At 42.0% G+C, this 13,500-nt stretch overlaps 1 protein-coding gene across 1 annotated transcript in view; it reads left to right on the top strand.

The window, feature by feature from the left end:
- Positions 1-13,500, top strand: part of LOC109929720 (immunoglobulin superfamily member 3-like) — a 189,911-nt gene that overhangs the window by 108,621 nt on the left and 67,790 nt on the right. The window contains exon 3 of the mRNA XM_048602957.1: positions 9,290-9,697. Coding sequence (XP_048458914.1) covers positions 9,290-9,697 — 408 coding nt within the window. The remainder of the gene's footprint in view (positions 1-9,289; positions 9,698-13,500) is intronic.

The following is a 13,500-nucleotide window of genomic DNA, read 5'->3' as shown; positions in this document are numbered from 1 at the left end:
ATTATGCTGAGTGGACTGTTTCCATCATTCACATTCTAGGCAAAATTAATTGGCCACTTTGTCATGTTGCAGTACAGACACTATGGAAATGCAATTTCTCTTTTTTCTAAACTATGTTATCCATCAAATCGTCAATAATACATTTTGACTCTTGCTAAGGGCTTAATCCACAGCATTTAAAAATGCTGTGTTTTAAAAGGGAACTGCTGCATTATTTTGATTTACAGGCTTGTTGGTGGAGCATTTGCACATGCAATTGAATAGAGTATTTTTTGTTGATATTTCCATAAGGTCTAATCATTATGAATACTATGGTGAGTTTCAAAGATACAATTATCTCAGCAGGGGACTCCTTTACATTAAGAAATAGAAAACAGATAGTGAGATGAGTTTGGTTTAATGACAAATAGGATGGACATGTAACTTACAACGGGAGGAATCACCTGAGGATCTCGTGATGTAGTTTACTAACATTTGAGATCATTCACAATAGGATGACAATGAAGAAAAGCAGATGTTTATTGTGGTCATATCCCCTCTTTAGTTGCCTGTCCCTGCCACCCAGTATGAGCTCATTGTAAAGAATAGCTGCAATTTTTCTTTGCTCATCAGATATGACAGCTTGGTTGTGAGATTGCCATCTGTTGCAGCTCTCTGCAGTATTATGCACTGTTAACATCTTTTAAAAGGTATGAATTCCTCTTCACTGTTAGAACATGCAGTGAAGCACTGTTCTGCTATTTAAGCTAATTGCACACAGTAAACAATTGGACACCATTTCAGGCTTTTCTAGGTTGCATGGATATAAATGGAGGTCTTGTGGATTACAGCTGGAGTTATCAAGTATTGTTTAACAACCTGAACATTTGTAAGTTACGGTAATACTTGATACAATGAGGTGGACAAATTATTGTAAGTGTTTCCTTATTACATACAGTACGTTCTCAGTAAGGTATTGGTGCCTTCTGTTTTTGGTAGCCTCTATGGAGAGAGAAACAGAGTAGTATTTCAAGTCTAGTATGACTCTTCTTCAGAATTGTTGTCCTAAAGCTTCCAAAATTCTGGAAAGGCCTGGTTGAGTAGAAGGTTGAACAGAGGGGAGGCGATGGCCTACTGGTATTATTGCTGGACTTTTTAATCCAGAGCTGGGGCCTGGATTCGAGTCCCACCATGGCAGATGGTGGAATTTGAATTCAATAAAAAATATCTGGAATTAAGAATCTAATGATGACTGTGAATCCATTGTCAATTGTTGGAAAAACCCATCTGATTCACTAATGTCCTTTAGGGAAGGAAACTGCCATCTTTACCTGGTCAAGCCTACATGTGACTCCAGACCCACAGCATTGTGGTTGACTCATAACCGCCCTCTGGGCAATTAGGGATGGGCAATAAATGCTGCCTAGCCAGCAATGCCCTCATCCTGTGAATGAATAAAGAGGAAAAAAATTATTATTCGTTGTAAAGGCAATCACCTATTATTGCTGTGGGAAGCTATCCTGCAGCCCTCAATGCCAGATAGCATTGCCTATCTTGCCCTTATTTTCTGGAATAGAAAATTTAATCAAAAATTATTTTCTGTCTCAAACAGAGGGGCATGGATAGGGTAAACCAAGGTCTTTTCCTCAGAGTAGCAGAGTCCAAAGCTAGGTTTAAGGTGAGAGGGGAAAGAATTAAAAGGGACCTAAAGGGCAACTTTTTCATGCAGAGGGTGGTACGTGTATAGAATGATCTGCCAGAGGAAGTGTTGGAGGCTGGTATAATTATAATATTTAAAAGACATCTGGATGAGTACATGAATATGAAGGGTTTAGAGGGATATGGGCCAAATGCTAGCAAATGGGACTAGATTAATTTAGGATATCTGGCCAAAATGGACGAGTTGGGCCGAAGAGCCTATTTTCATACTGTATAGCTCTATGATTCTATATCGCCGTTCCTTCACTGTCTCTGGGACAAAATTCTGGAAGTCCCTCCCTAACAGCATTATAGGTCAACCTACAGCACATGGACTGCAGCAGTTCAAGAAGGCAGCTCATCACCATCTTCTCAAGGGCAACCAGGGTCAGGCAATAAATGCTGGCCAACCAGTGACACCCATGTCCCACAAGAAAATAAAAAAATTGAGCATTTATTTGAGAATTAGTCATCATCATACTTTGCAATTTCAGGTCTTTTGTTCTTTTTTTAATTCACAGAACCGTGTTACTGTCTATTGGAAGGTTTTATAGCATTCCTGAAAAAAAAAGCAAATGCAGATAACACCCATTAGACCAAGATAAAATGGACCATCATTTTATTTTATGTAACTAAATATCGGTAATTTCAAAAATTTTCATATTTTTTGGCTGCTTTACTACATGCTAATCTCATTATGCTCTATTTACTGTCATGAGTTCAAGAGTTTGTTCTGAATACACTAACAACTTTAATTCACTCTGTGAGGGCAGCTTTTCATTACAATTCAGAAGCAGAAATTGATGGTAAAGCTCAGCAGGTCTGGCAGCATCTGTGGAGAGAAAGTGACCTTTCTTCAGAACTGCTTGGAGCTAGGAAAAGGTTTGTATATATTCTGAAGATGGGGTGGTGAGGGGGTGAGAAGTAAATAATAGGTGGACATGGAATCCAGAGAGATAACAACAGTTGGGCAGACAAAGAAATGGATAATAGTCAGCCTGGGAGAATGAATAGCTGCTAATTGGGACAATCGTAGCTGACAACAGCTTTGTTGCAGTAGCAGCCCATGTGATGACAGTGCCTGGTTTGTGGGGACTGGGGTAAGGACATGGAAGATGATGCTCAGGCCCTAAGATGATTGAACTCGATATTGAGTCCCGAAGGCTATGGGATACCCGAGCGGAAAGTGAGATGCTGTATTCAGATAATCAGATTTTGATTTCCAGATCCGTAATTCTTTGTTATTTTTTCACTGCAAAGGCTCCTTGGAGATAAATTTTGTTTGTGTTTTTCATGGTTCAGTGCAGTGGATGAATGATATGGTGAAGCTCACTTGAAAAATTTCCATTGTGCAAACATAAGAGTGCTGAAAGAAAGGTTCAGATGCCTGGATAGTTCATGCAAGTCCCTCTGGTATGCCACTGTCTATTATGTGTTGCAATACTTTTCAACCCAGTGAGACCTCCAATTTGTTACGCTAGAGGATGATTGCAATATAGATGGTGATCCCATGGAGGGAGAACATGAAGTGTATGAGGAAGCAGACGAATCAACAAAACTGGGAAGATGCAACTGTAGTTTATTTGGTACTCCTTCACTGAAGTATACAGCATTGCTTGTCAACAAACACATACAAAGAGAATCGCTGTGCTGCCCAATCAGCCTTTACAACATGGGAGTAAGTGAAGTGCACAAAGAAACTATTAGTAACTAAAATGTTTGAAATCTTTGGGAGAAATATTCCCCTTCCTGATGAGGCATGGTGAGAAAGGAACGAAAGGAACGAAAAGATGAAGAGAATTTGTGGGCTCCTCAAATGCTTGTGCCAGCCAATGCCCAGAATGCTTCCTCACAACAACATTGCATTTTACGCTGCATAGCCACTATCCTCCTCGACACTTTGTCCACCTAGGTCACCATGGGCAAACAACCAGTCTCATCCTGCTTGTTGTAACTCACACACCACTTCATCCCTTCAACACTTTACTTTGGAGCTCAGGGACACCAATCACCTGCATGCTTCTCTCAAGGCACTTTGCGCGCAGGGACAGACATATGCATCTACGCAGGATGCGTCTTATGGCTTTTGGCTTCCTTTATTAGCATCTATTCACTTTGGAGTCTGTCACATTCTGTATTCTTCACATGGCTTTCTTAGCCCACGCTCACCGAATTCAGCACTGATTTACAGGCTACCAGCCTTTGTCTTTTGGTTATATTGCTTTCAGCTGCACAGGGTCTTTAGTATTCAGTTACAAGACTACCAGCTTCTGTTGCTTGCATTTCCTTTTACCACAGAGGATGAAGTAGGCAGCTTGTGACAGTGGGGAACACTGAACGGCCAAGCAAGTGGTACCATATGCCCATATCAATGTTGCAAGTGTCAGTAGTTTATACAGCGAACACATGCGTTTCAAACAAATGGTGATGTGAGGCACTCAAGACGATGCAGACCTCACTGAAGGAGGACTGCAACCAGACAGGGGGCACCACCACAGGCAGTTAGGGGGCATGTCTGATTCTAGTCAAATAGTCAGTTCAGCAAATGGTCATAGCAGAGTCCAGGGATTGAACCACAATGAGTCCTGTAGATACAGTGCCACCAGTCTGGAGACTGTGAGTAGATCATTCAGGATTGTGGATACATCAGCGTGTGGGGTGGGAAGAAGTATCTTTTCCTGCTTGAGTTAAAAGGGAGGCATTGGTTATGATGGAAGTGTATGAAGGAAGGACATAGCACTAACCCTGGCTGCAATTTACATCCAGAACTGGCTTGGCTTAGACTCTTGTGGTGGTCCACACAAAAAAAAAGACTTTCCATCTTTCTACCACTCCGTTAGTATAATCTACAGTACTCCCACCTGAACCAAGAACAGAATTCTACTGCCCCATGATAGATAGAAAAACTGACTTGATCAAAACCTCAGTGATTGTACTAGTTATCCTGTAAGCACTCAAAGTGTTGCTTTGGATTCAGAATCCATTAGTCATTGTTATCTCCATATGATCCCCCAAAGTTGGATGGCCAATAATTAACCCTCCCATTGAGAAGGTGTTGGATGCTACAAGTTAAAATTGCAGACATTAGAAATGCTACCACTATCTCCATCAAGCCCGTTCAGATAGGGCTGTAGGGCACCCATTGGGATTTATTTGATAAATCAGTGAACAGTCCAAACATGCAAGATGTTCACTTCTTGTGGCAAAACCTGTAGAGGACACCAGCTGCTTGTTTAGCAGTGATATTACCTTGGCCTTCATTCAGTTTACTCCACTCCACTCTGTTACCAAACATTAAACCCTTAGAGTCTTTGAGCTCAGTAATTAACCCAATAACAGTTCACCATCTGAACCTTGTTCCTGATTACCAAACACTTTACTCTGGCTGGTCATAATGAAAGTGATGGGCAATGGGAGAGTGCAAGGCCACTGCCAGCTTAATTTTTACCATTTCTTGTCTCATAGCTTCATAAATCTGAAGGAATAGAAGAAAAGCTTGCACTACTAGATTTCTGCTGTCACTCCTTGCTATCCTCATTGTCTTTTAGTCACAAGTTTTGTATGCTTTGTCTCTATTTCTATAACTAAAGCCTCCAGTACAATAATTCTGCATCACAAACTGATTTTGAACTCACAGCTTCCAGGTTTTCTAGCCTGAGAAATGTTATTCCTTAGGTAGGTATGGCCTTGTCTTCTAACTGGGTCATTTGCTTGGTGCATTGGAGACCTCTGTCTGTGGCCTGTTGCTCTATGCCATCGTATGCCAACTTCTACTCAAAGAAGAATTCATAAATATTAAATAGCAACAGCACTCTGATGCTTATCTCATTTGACTGTCAGTGTGTAGTGAAATAGAAGAATGAAACATTGGAGACAGGTTTCAAAGGGCCAGCATGCATTGCAAGATGTGAGAGAATGTTAAACAGAAGGGTCTGAGGCAAAGAAGCTTCCTTGTACATGGAACAATGTGACTTTCCAGTGATGTTAACCTCAACATTGAGCAGGCAATGTTGAATTTTCTCTAAAGGCATCAGAAAGTTGGCAGGGTACTTAATTGGCTTGTTGCATTCTCTTGCTGCACTGGTGAGGTTATTAAGTTTCTCCTTACATTTTTGGGAGTGGGGTCTTGGTCTTTAATTATAGAATCATAGAAGCCCTCCAGTGTGGAAGCAGGCCGTTTGGCCAATTGAGGCCACACCGATCCTCCGAAGAGCTTCCCACCCAGATCCACCTGCCTACCCTATCACTGTAACCCTGTATTTCCCACAGCTATTATTCCCACAGTTAGGCAATGGCCTGGTGGTATTATCGCTGGACTATTAATCCAGCGACCCAGGTAATCTTCTGGGGACTAGGGTTTGAATCCCGCCATGGCAGCTGGTGGAATTTGAATTCAATAAATATCTGGAATTAAGGATCTAATGATGACCATGAATTCATTGTTGATTGTCAGGAAAAACCTATCTGGTTCACTAATGCCCTTTAGGGAAGGAAACTGCCATCCTTACCTGGTCTGGCCTACATGTGACTCCAGACCTACAGCAATGTGGTTGACCCTTAACTGCCCTCTGGACAATTAGGGATGGGCAATAAATGCTGCCTAGCCAGTGATGTCTTCATCCAGTAAATGAATCAAGAAAACAAATAAAAATGCTGGTATTTGCTTCTCCACTTCCTTCCATGTGAAATGACAAAACTCCATCCCTTTTTCTGTCTTATTTCAATGAAAACCATTTCACATTGTAGTTTGTAAAGTTTTGAAATCTTGTTCTCCTCTGTCAATTGTCATGTTTGCCATCCCCAGAACCTTCCTCCTTTAATCATATGCACACTTCTGGCTCTGTTCCACACTCCTGACCTTCTCTCCACCCCACCCTAGATTTTTAAGATCTCTTGGCTATTGTCTATTTTGGCTAAGATTTCCATTCTAGTTCCCATTCAGTTACTTACATAAACTGATCCCAGGCCACTGACAAGCTCTACCTCCTGTGATGCCAGCAGCTATCGGTCCTGTACCCATCCACAGGGCAAGGCACATTTCAAGCCTTGTGTCTTGAGTTCTGTATGGAGAGACCATTTTGAGCTGTGTTGTGTAAAGAATTTACATTTGCAGATTACCAGTGTTACTAGTTGTTAGAACAATTTGAAGTAGTGAGTTGGTAATATGTAAATAAAAGCAACCAATATAACTTGCCCTAAATGCAACATATCTTAGAGCATATTAGCAGCAATAAATGAAATAATTCCAGTGACAACAATGGCATGTTTTCTCAAACAACCATACCTGTCCTGGGGTTTTTGATACTAAAAAAAATCAGTCAACCTGTACTTGGTACAAAAGGAGATGATGGCCCCAAATTTCCTCAGGGATGTGTCCCTTCATCAAAATAAAGCAGTGTTTCTGTTTTGCCACATCATTGGTAATTTTGATATTTCCCAGTTGGCCTTATTAAGGGAAGGGGCTCCTGTCTGTTCCATACAAAACTAACGTTGTCAGCTCTTTTGCTGGGAGATTCCATTTTTCTAGCTCAGCAAATTCTGGCAGAGGGAACAAGGTGCAGGGCTGGATGAACACAGCAGGCCAAGCAGCATCATAGGAGCAGGAAGGCTGACGTTTCGGGCCTAGACCCTTCATCAGAAATGGGGGAGGGGAAGGGGGTTCTGAAATAAATAGGGAGAGAGTGGGAGGCGGATAGAAGAGGGATAGAGGAGAGGATAGGTGGAGAGGAAACAAACAGGTCAAAGAGGCGGGGATGGAGCCAGTAAAGGTGAGTGTAGGTGGGGAGGTAGGGAGGAGATAGGTCAGTCCAGGGAGGACAGACAGGTCAAGGGGGCGGGATGAGGTTAGTAAGTAGGAAATGGGGGTGGGGCTTGAGGTGGGAGGAGGGGATAGGTGGGAGGAAGAACAGGTTAGGGAGGCGGGGATGAGCTGGGCTGGTTTTGGGATGCGGTAGGGGGAGGGGAGATTTTGAAGCTTGTGAAATCCACATTGGTGTCTCGGCCCGAAACGTCAGTCTCTCTGCTCCTATGATGCTGCTTGGCCTGCTGTGTTCATCCAGCTCTGCACCTTGTTGTCTCGGATTTTCCAGCATCTGCAGTTCCTACTATCTCTGGCAGAGGGAACATTGACTGTGATAAGGCAAATGTATCCCAGATGGTACAAGTGTACCTCTATTTTGGGGAGGAGCATCCATGCAGGGAAAACAGCCTATAACTCTGAAGCAAAGCTGATCTAGTTCATAAATTGTACAAGGAGTGGAGAGTTCAAGAAGAGCATTATTGAGTCCTGGGGGGGGTGACAGTGGGGAGGAGAAGGCTATTGGGTTACCATACCCCTCTGTCCCCAACTGCTGTAGGTACGTACTTTTCACTACCCGGGTGGGACAATCAAGTTTCAAAGCTGTGACTTCAGATGCCTTCTGGTGAGTCTGAAATTCCCTGTAGGATCAGCAGCTGGAGGGCATTGGAATAGCTGGAATTTTGTATTTGAAATTGATACTCACACACATCAGAAAAGCATTTGAGTTATGCCAGCAACTTGAAATGTTGAGAATCCTGCTGGAGGGTTCTCAGTGATCCAAAACTCCTGGTGCAGCAGAATATTGGATAGCGTGGACATAGGGAAGTTAATGCTTGTTCGTTTTAGAATTGCATTTTGAAATTACAGCTTCAGATATCAGTGCACAAATGCTAAACACATATGTCTGAAATCCCACCCTCTAATTTTAGCAAGTATATTCTAAAGATAAAGTTATAGACCAAAAAGCATTCATGAGCTTACATCCATGATATGATTTTTAGAAGTTGAAAGACATTACAATCAAATACCAGAGGTAAAACACCCTCATGGCTTGGTGTTGTCTCCTTGAGAATAATGCTAATATCCACCTCTTCCCTAGCTATTCTGGGGAGGCAATGGTCTAGTGGTATTATCACTGGACTGTTAATACAGCAACCCAAGTAATATTCTGGGGACTTGAGTTCAAATCCCACTATGGCAGATGTTAGAATTTGAATTCAATAAATATCTAGATTAGGAGTCTAATGGTCACTATGAAATCATGTCAATTGCCAGGAAAACCCATTTGGATCACTAATGTCCTTCAGGGAACAAAACTGCCATCCTTATCTGGTCTGGCCTACATGTGACTCCAGACCCACAGCAACATGGTTGACTCTTAACTGCACACTGGGTAATTAGGAATGGGCAATAAATGCTGGTCTAGTGATGCCCTCATCCTGCAAATGAATTGAAAAAGAATTTAAAATTTTGACTCAATTCTCGTATCCACTTGAAGTATTCCTTTAACTCTGAAGGACAGTATTTACCAATGACCATTTCCATACTGGGAATCAATGGTGCTCTGTAGGCAGTATCTTGTGAGGTTCATAATCAAGCGAGTTTTGAAATGTAACACAGAATTGTAAAGATGTCCTTTTTCTGACCCCTCCGCGCCCCCACCCACCGAACCTGCAAAGTATACTAGCATTGCCTATGTACAAACTATACACAATTTCTCATATCATTAGTAGTCAAACATTCAACCATTTCTGTGTGAACTTGATATTTTAAAATATATTTTTGTTTAATCATTAATCATTTTTTTGTTAGTCATTCCAGACACGCTCAGTGCAACATCGGTACCCCAGACCCTGGATAAGGTTGAAGGTGACTCCCTGGAACTGGTCTGTGAAGTATCTAAACAAACATCACAACACACACACGTGGCTGTCGCATGGTACATACAGAAGGGAAATCAGAATCTGAAGGTCATCTCTCTCACACGAGATTTCATCCTACGAACTGGAGATTCGTACAAACAAAGGCAGGCATCAGGAGATGTACGATTGGATAAGATTGGAGCAACTTCATTCAAACTCACCATCTACAAACTGCAAGCATTTGATCAAGGAGAGTTCTACTGTGAGGCTAGAGAATGGATCCAAGACCCAGATCGGTCTTGGTTCACCATAGCTACCAAGCGCACTGACAAAACAATTGTGAATATAAAAGCAACTGGTAAGTGGTTGTCATTGAAAAGCAGTGATCAGCATAGCTATTATCGGACTAAGCAGAGAATAATGCATTGTTAGCATATAACATATGGTGTGAGAAAGGTAACACTAAAATGGTTAGGTCAGGCTTCCAGAACAACAAGAAATGGTTATGTCCTGAATAATGCCAATCAGACGGTCAATATGAAGTTGTTTAGAAATATTGGAGGAGAGCCATATACAACTACCTTATTTAAACAATTGGTTAGATAGTAGTGCCCTTGACCTATTTGTCAGTTACTTTTAGCTGCACACAACTGCGTTAACATGTGAGGTTGATAAATTTCTTGAAAACTGTGGGCTAAGCTAAGTGCGTTAAATACAGGAAGCCATGTCAGCTTAGCTTCATGAAGTTGGCCTGCCACTGGGATGTTTTACTAACAGCAGGACCAGATGCATTCTGCTAGGGGATACAGACAGGATCTGCATGCATTTAGAAAGGCAAAGACTGACTAGGGATAGTCAACATGGCTTTGTGAGTGGGAAATTGTGTCTCACAAATTTGATTGAGTTTTTGAAGAGGTGACCAACAAGATAGATGAAGACAGAGGGGTGAATGTTGTCTAAATGGATTTTAACAAGGCCTTCGACAAGGTTCCACATGGTAGACTGGTTAGTTAGGTTAGATCACGTGGGATCCAGGTAGAGCTAGCCAATTGGATACAAAATTGGCTTGATGGTAGGGGACTGTGGGTGATGGTAGAGGATTGTCTTTTGGACTGGAGGCCTGTGACCAGTGGTGTGCTGCAAGGATCAGTGCTGGGTCCACCATTGTTCATAATTTATATGAACGATTTGGATGAGAATATAGGAGGCCTGGTTAGTAAGTTTGATGGTACAGTGGGCAATGAGGAAGGTTATCTCAGAGTTTGACAGGATCTTCATCAACTGGGCCAGTGGGCCGAGGAATATCAGATGAAGTTTCATTCAGATAAATGCGAGGTGATTGCATTTTGGTCAACCAAACCAGGGCAAGACATGCACAGTTAATGGTAGGGCCATGGGGAGTGTTGTCAAACAGGGAGACCTAGGGGTGCAGGTACATAGTTCCTTAAAAGTAGAGTTACAAGTAGATAGGGTGGTGAGGAAGGCGTTTGGCACTCCTGCCTTCTTTGGTCAGATCATTGAGTATAGAATTTGGGCTGTCATGTTACAGCTGTACAAGATATTGATAAGGCCATATTTGGAGCACTGCATACAATTCTCGTCGCCCTGCTACAGGAAGGATATTATTACACAGGAAAGGGGCAAAAACATTCACAAGGATGTTACCAATTATGGAGGGTTTGAGTTCTAAGGAGAGGCTGTATAGGTTTGGACTTTGTTCCATGCAGTGTCAGAGGCTAACGCGTGACCTTATAGAGATTTATAAAATCTTGATGTCTGTAGATAAGGTGACTTGCTAAGGTTTTTTTTTTCCCTCAGGGTAGGGGAGTCCAGAACTAGAGGGCATAGGTTTATGGTGAGAGGGGAAAGAGTTAAAAGGGACCTGAGGGTGGTGCATATATGAAATGACCTGCCAGAGGAAGTGATAGATACAGGTACAGTTGCAACATTTAAAAGGCATTTGGACAGATACATGGATAGGAAAGGTTTAGAGGGATGTGGGCCAAATGCAGGCAAATGGAACTAGTTCAGTTTAGGAAATCTGGTCAGTATGGACAAGATGGGACAAAGCGACTGTTTCCGTGCTGTATCAATCTATGACCTAACGGGGCAATTGGCATTTTGTCAGTGGTGGATTGACTGCCAACCATTTGTCACTTAAATCAAGGTGACCTCCCAGTGGATGCCCAGTTAGAGGGGGCACTGTTTGCTTTTTTAAAGCAAAGTGGGGACCACAGGCAGGGAGGACACACTCTACGGTCTCCCAGCAATTTCCCCTTAGAGGGTTTTCTCGTCCAGCACTGAGGCTTATTTTTCTAAAAGGTATTTTTGCTGCCGTCTGGAGGCTGCAGGGTCCTTGCCTGGCTCGACTGTAGCCCCAAGAGCTGCCGAGCTTTCAACCCTTTAATAAAATTAAGACAGTGGAGAAACGCAGCGGGTCTGACACCACATGTGTGGGGAGGGTGCAGGGGGGAGCGCTAATATTTTCAGTCCAAAATGACTCTTCAGTTCCAAAACCAGAGATGCTCTGGTTACGCTTTTAAAAAAAAATCTAGAGCAGAGCTAAGTGAGAACAGTCCCACTTCTGAGGGAGAAAAAGTGTTTAATGACGATGGTTCATTACACTGTTAAAGGTCACAAAGAGAATGAGGAAGGGAATTGATTGTAAAGGCAGAAGTGTTTTGTTACAGTTGTAGGCATTGGTGAGACTACATCAATTTTTGTCTCCTCATTTAATAAAGGACATAATTGCAATAGAAGTAGTTCAAAGAAGGTCCACTCAACTGATTCCTGGCATTAAGTGTTTATCTTAGAGAATAAGTTGAGTAGGTTGGGTCTGTATCGATTGGAGTTTAGAAAAACAAATAGTGTTTCTGGGAGAGACTAGAACTAGGGAACACAATTTAAACAACAAAGAATCACAGAATTAATTTAATGTGAAGGAGCTCATACAGTCCATCCTCCCTGCACCAGCTCTGTTATCTAGTCCAGCTCTAACATAAGAGGTTTCACATTTTCGAAGTAAATGAGAAGAATTTTTTCCTTTATGAAATTCTCTTCTCTGTGGTGCAGACAAGGTCATTGGACATTTTTAAAACTGAATTAGATAGGTTTTTGTTTAACAAGAGGGTCAAATGGTAAGTAGATAGGGAAGTAGATGGGGAGGCAATGCCTCGTGGTATTATTGCTGGACCGTTAATCCAGAGACCCAGATAATATTCTGGGGACTGCAGTTTGTATTCTGCCACGGTAATACATTTAAAAACAGAAGTCTGGAACTAAGAGTCTAATGATGACCACAAATCCGTTGTTGATTGTTGGAGAAACCTATCTGGTTTACTCATGTCCTTTAGGGAAGGAAACTGCCATCCTTAACTGGTCTGGCCTACATGTGACTCCAGACCCACAGCAATGTGGTTGATCTCAACTGCCCCTCTGGGCAATTAGGGATGGGCAATAAATGCTGGTCTAGCCAGTGACGCCCACATCCCATGAATGAATAATAAAAAAGAATAAGTAAAGATCACAAACGCATCAATCATGATCTTATTAAAGGTTCAAGGGGCTAGATGGACTACTTTTCTTAATTTATTATGTTCTAAGAATCTTTTTATTTAGTGAGTGCTGATTCGTAGAACCCATTAGCCATGAGGGTGAGGGAAGTGATTTTAAAAGGTATTTGGGTAGGCATTTGAGTGGAAATACACTTGCAGGACCATGGGGAATGAAGTGAGTGGATTATTTTTCCAGAGAATTGTCATGGGTTGGCTTCTTTCTGTACCACTATGACTCCATGAAAATACTATGCCAAACGGCAGATAAAATCTGAAATAAAAACATAACTTGCAGGCAAAACTCAGCAGGTCAGGCAGCTTCTGTGGAAGAAAGCACAGTTAACACTTCGATTCTGGTGACTCTTCATCAGAACACTGTGCTCAAAATGTTAACTCTACTTTCTCCCTACAGATGCTGCCAGACCTGTTGAGTTTCACCAGCAATTTCTGTTTTTGGTTCAGATCTCCAGCATCCACAGTTATTTGTTTTTAGCAGATAAAATATCCCAGATAGAGTTAAATTCTTTAGGAGCGAGGCAGGGAAGGTTTAAAGGTTGGGAGGACAAACTGCACCATGCAGATATGATCTTAGGACTTGTAAAACAAA

The sequence above is a fragment of the Rhincodon typus genome, chromosome 11 (assembly GCF_021869965.1).
Source record: "Rhincodon typus isolate 14 chromosome 11, sRhiTyp1.1, whole genome shotgun sequence".
Classification (NCBI taxonomy): domain Eukaryota; kingdom Metazoa; phylum Chordata; class Chondrichthyes; order Orectolobiformes; family Rhincodontidae; genus Rhincodon; species Rhincodon typus.
The sequence above is the reverse complement of the archived record's forward strand: the minus strand, read 5'-3'. Positions and strand labels throughout refer to the sequence as shown.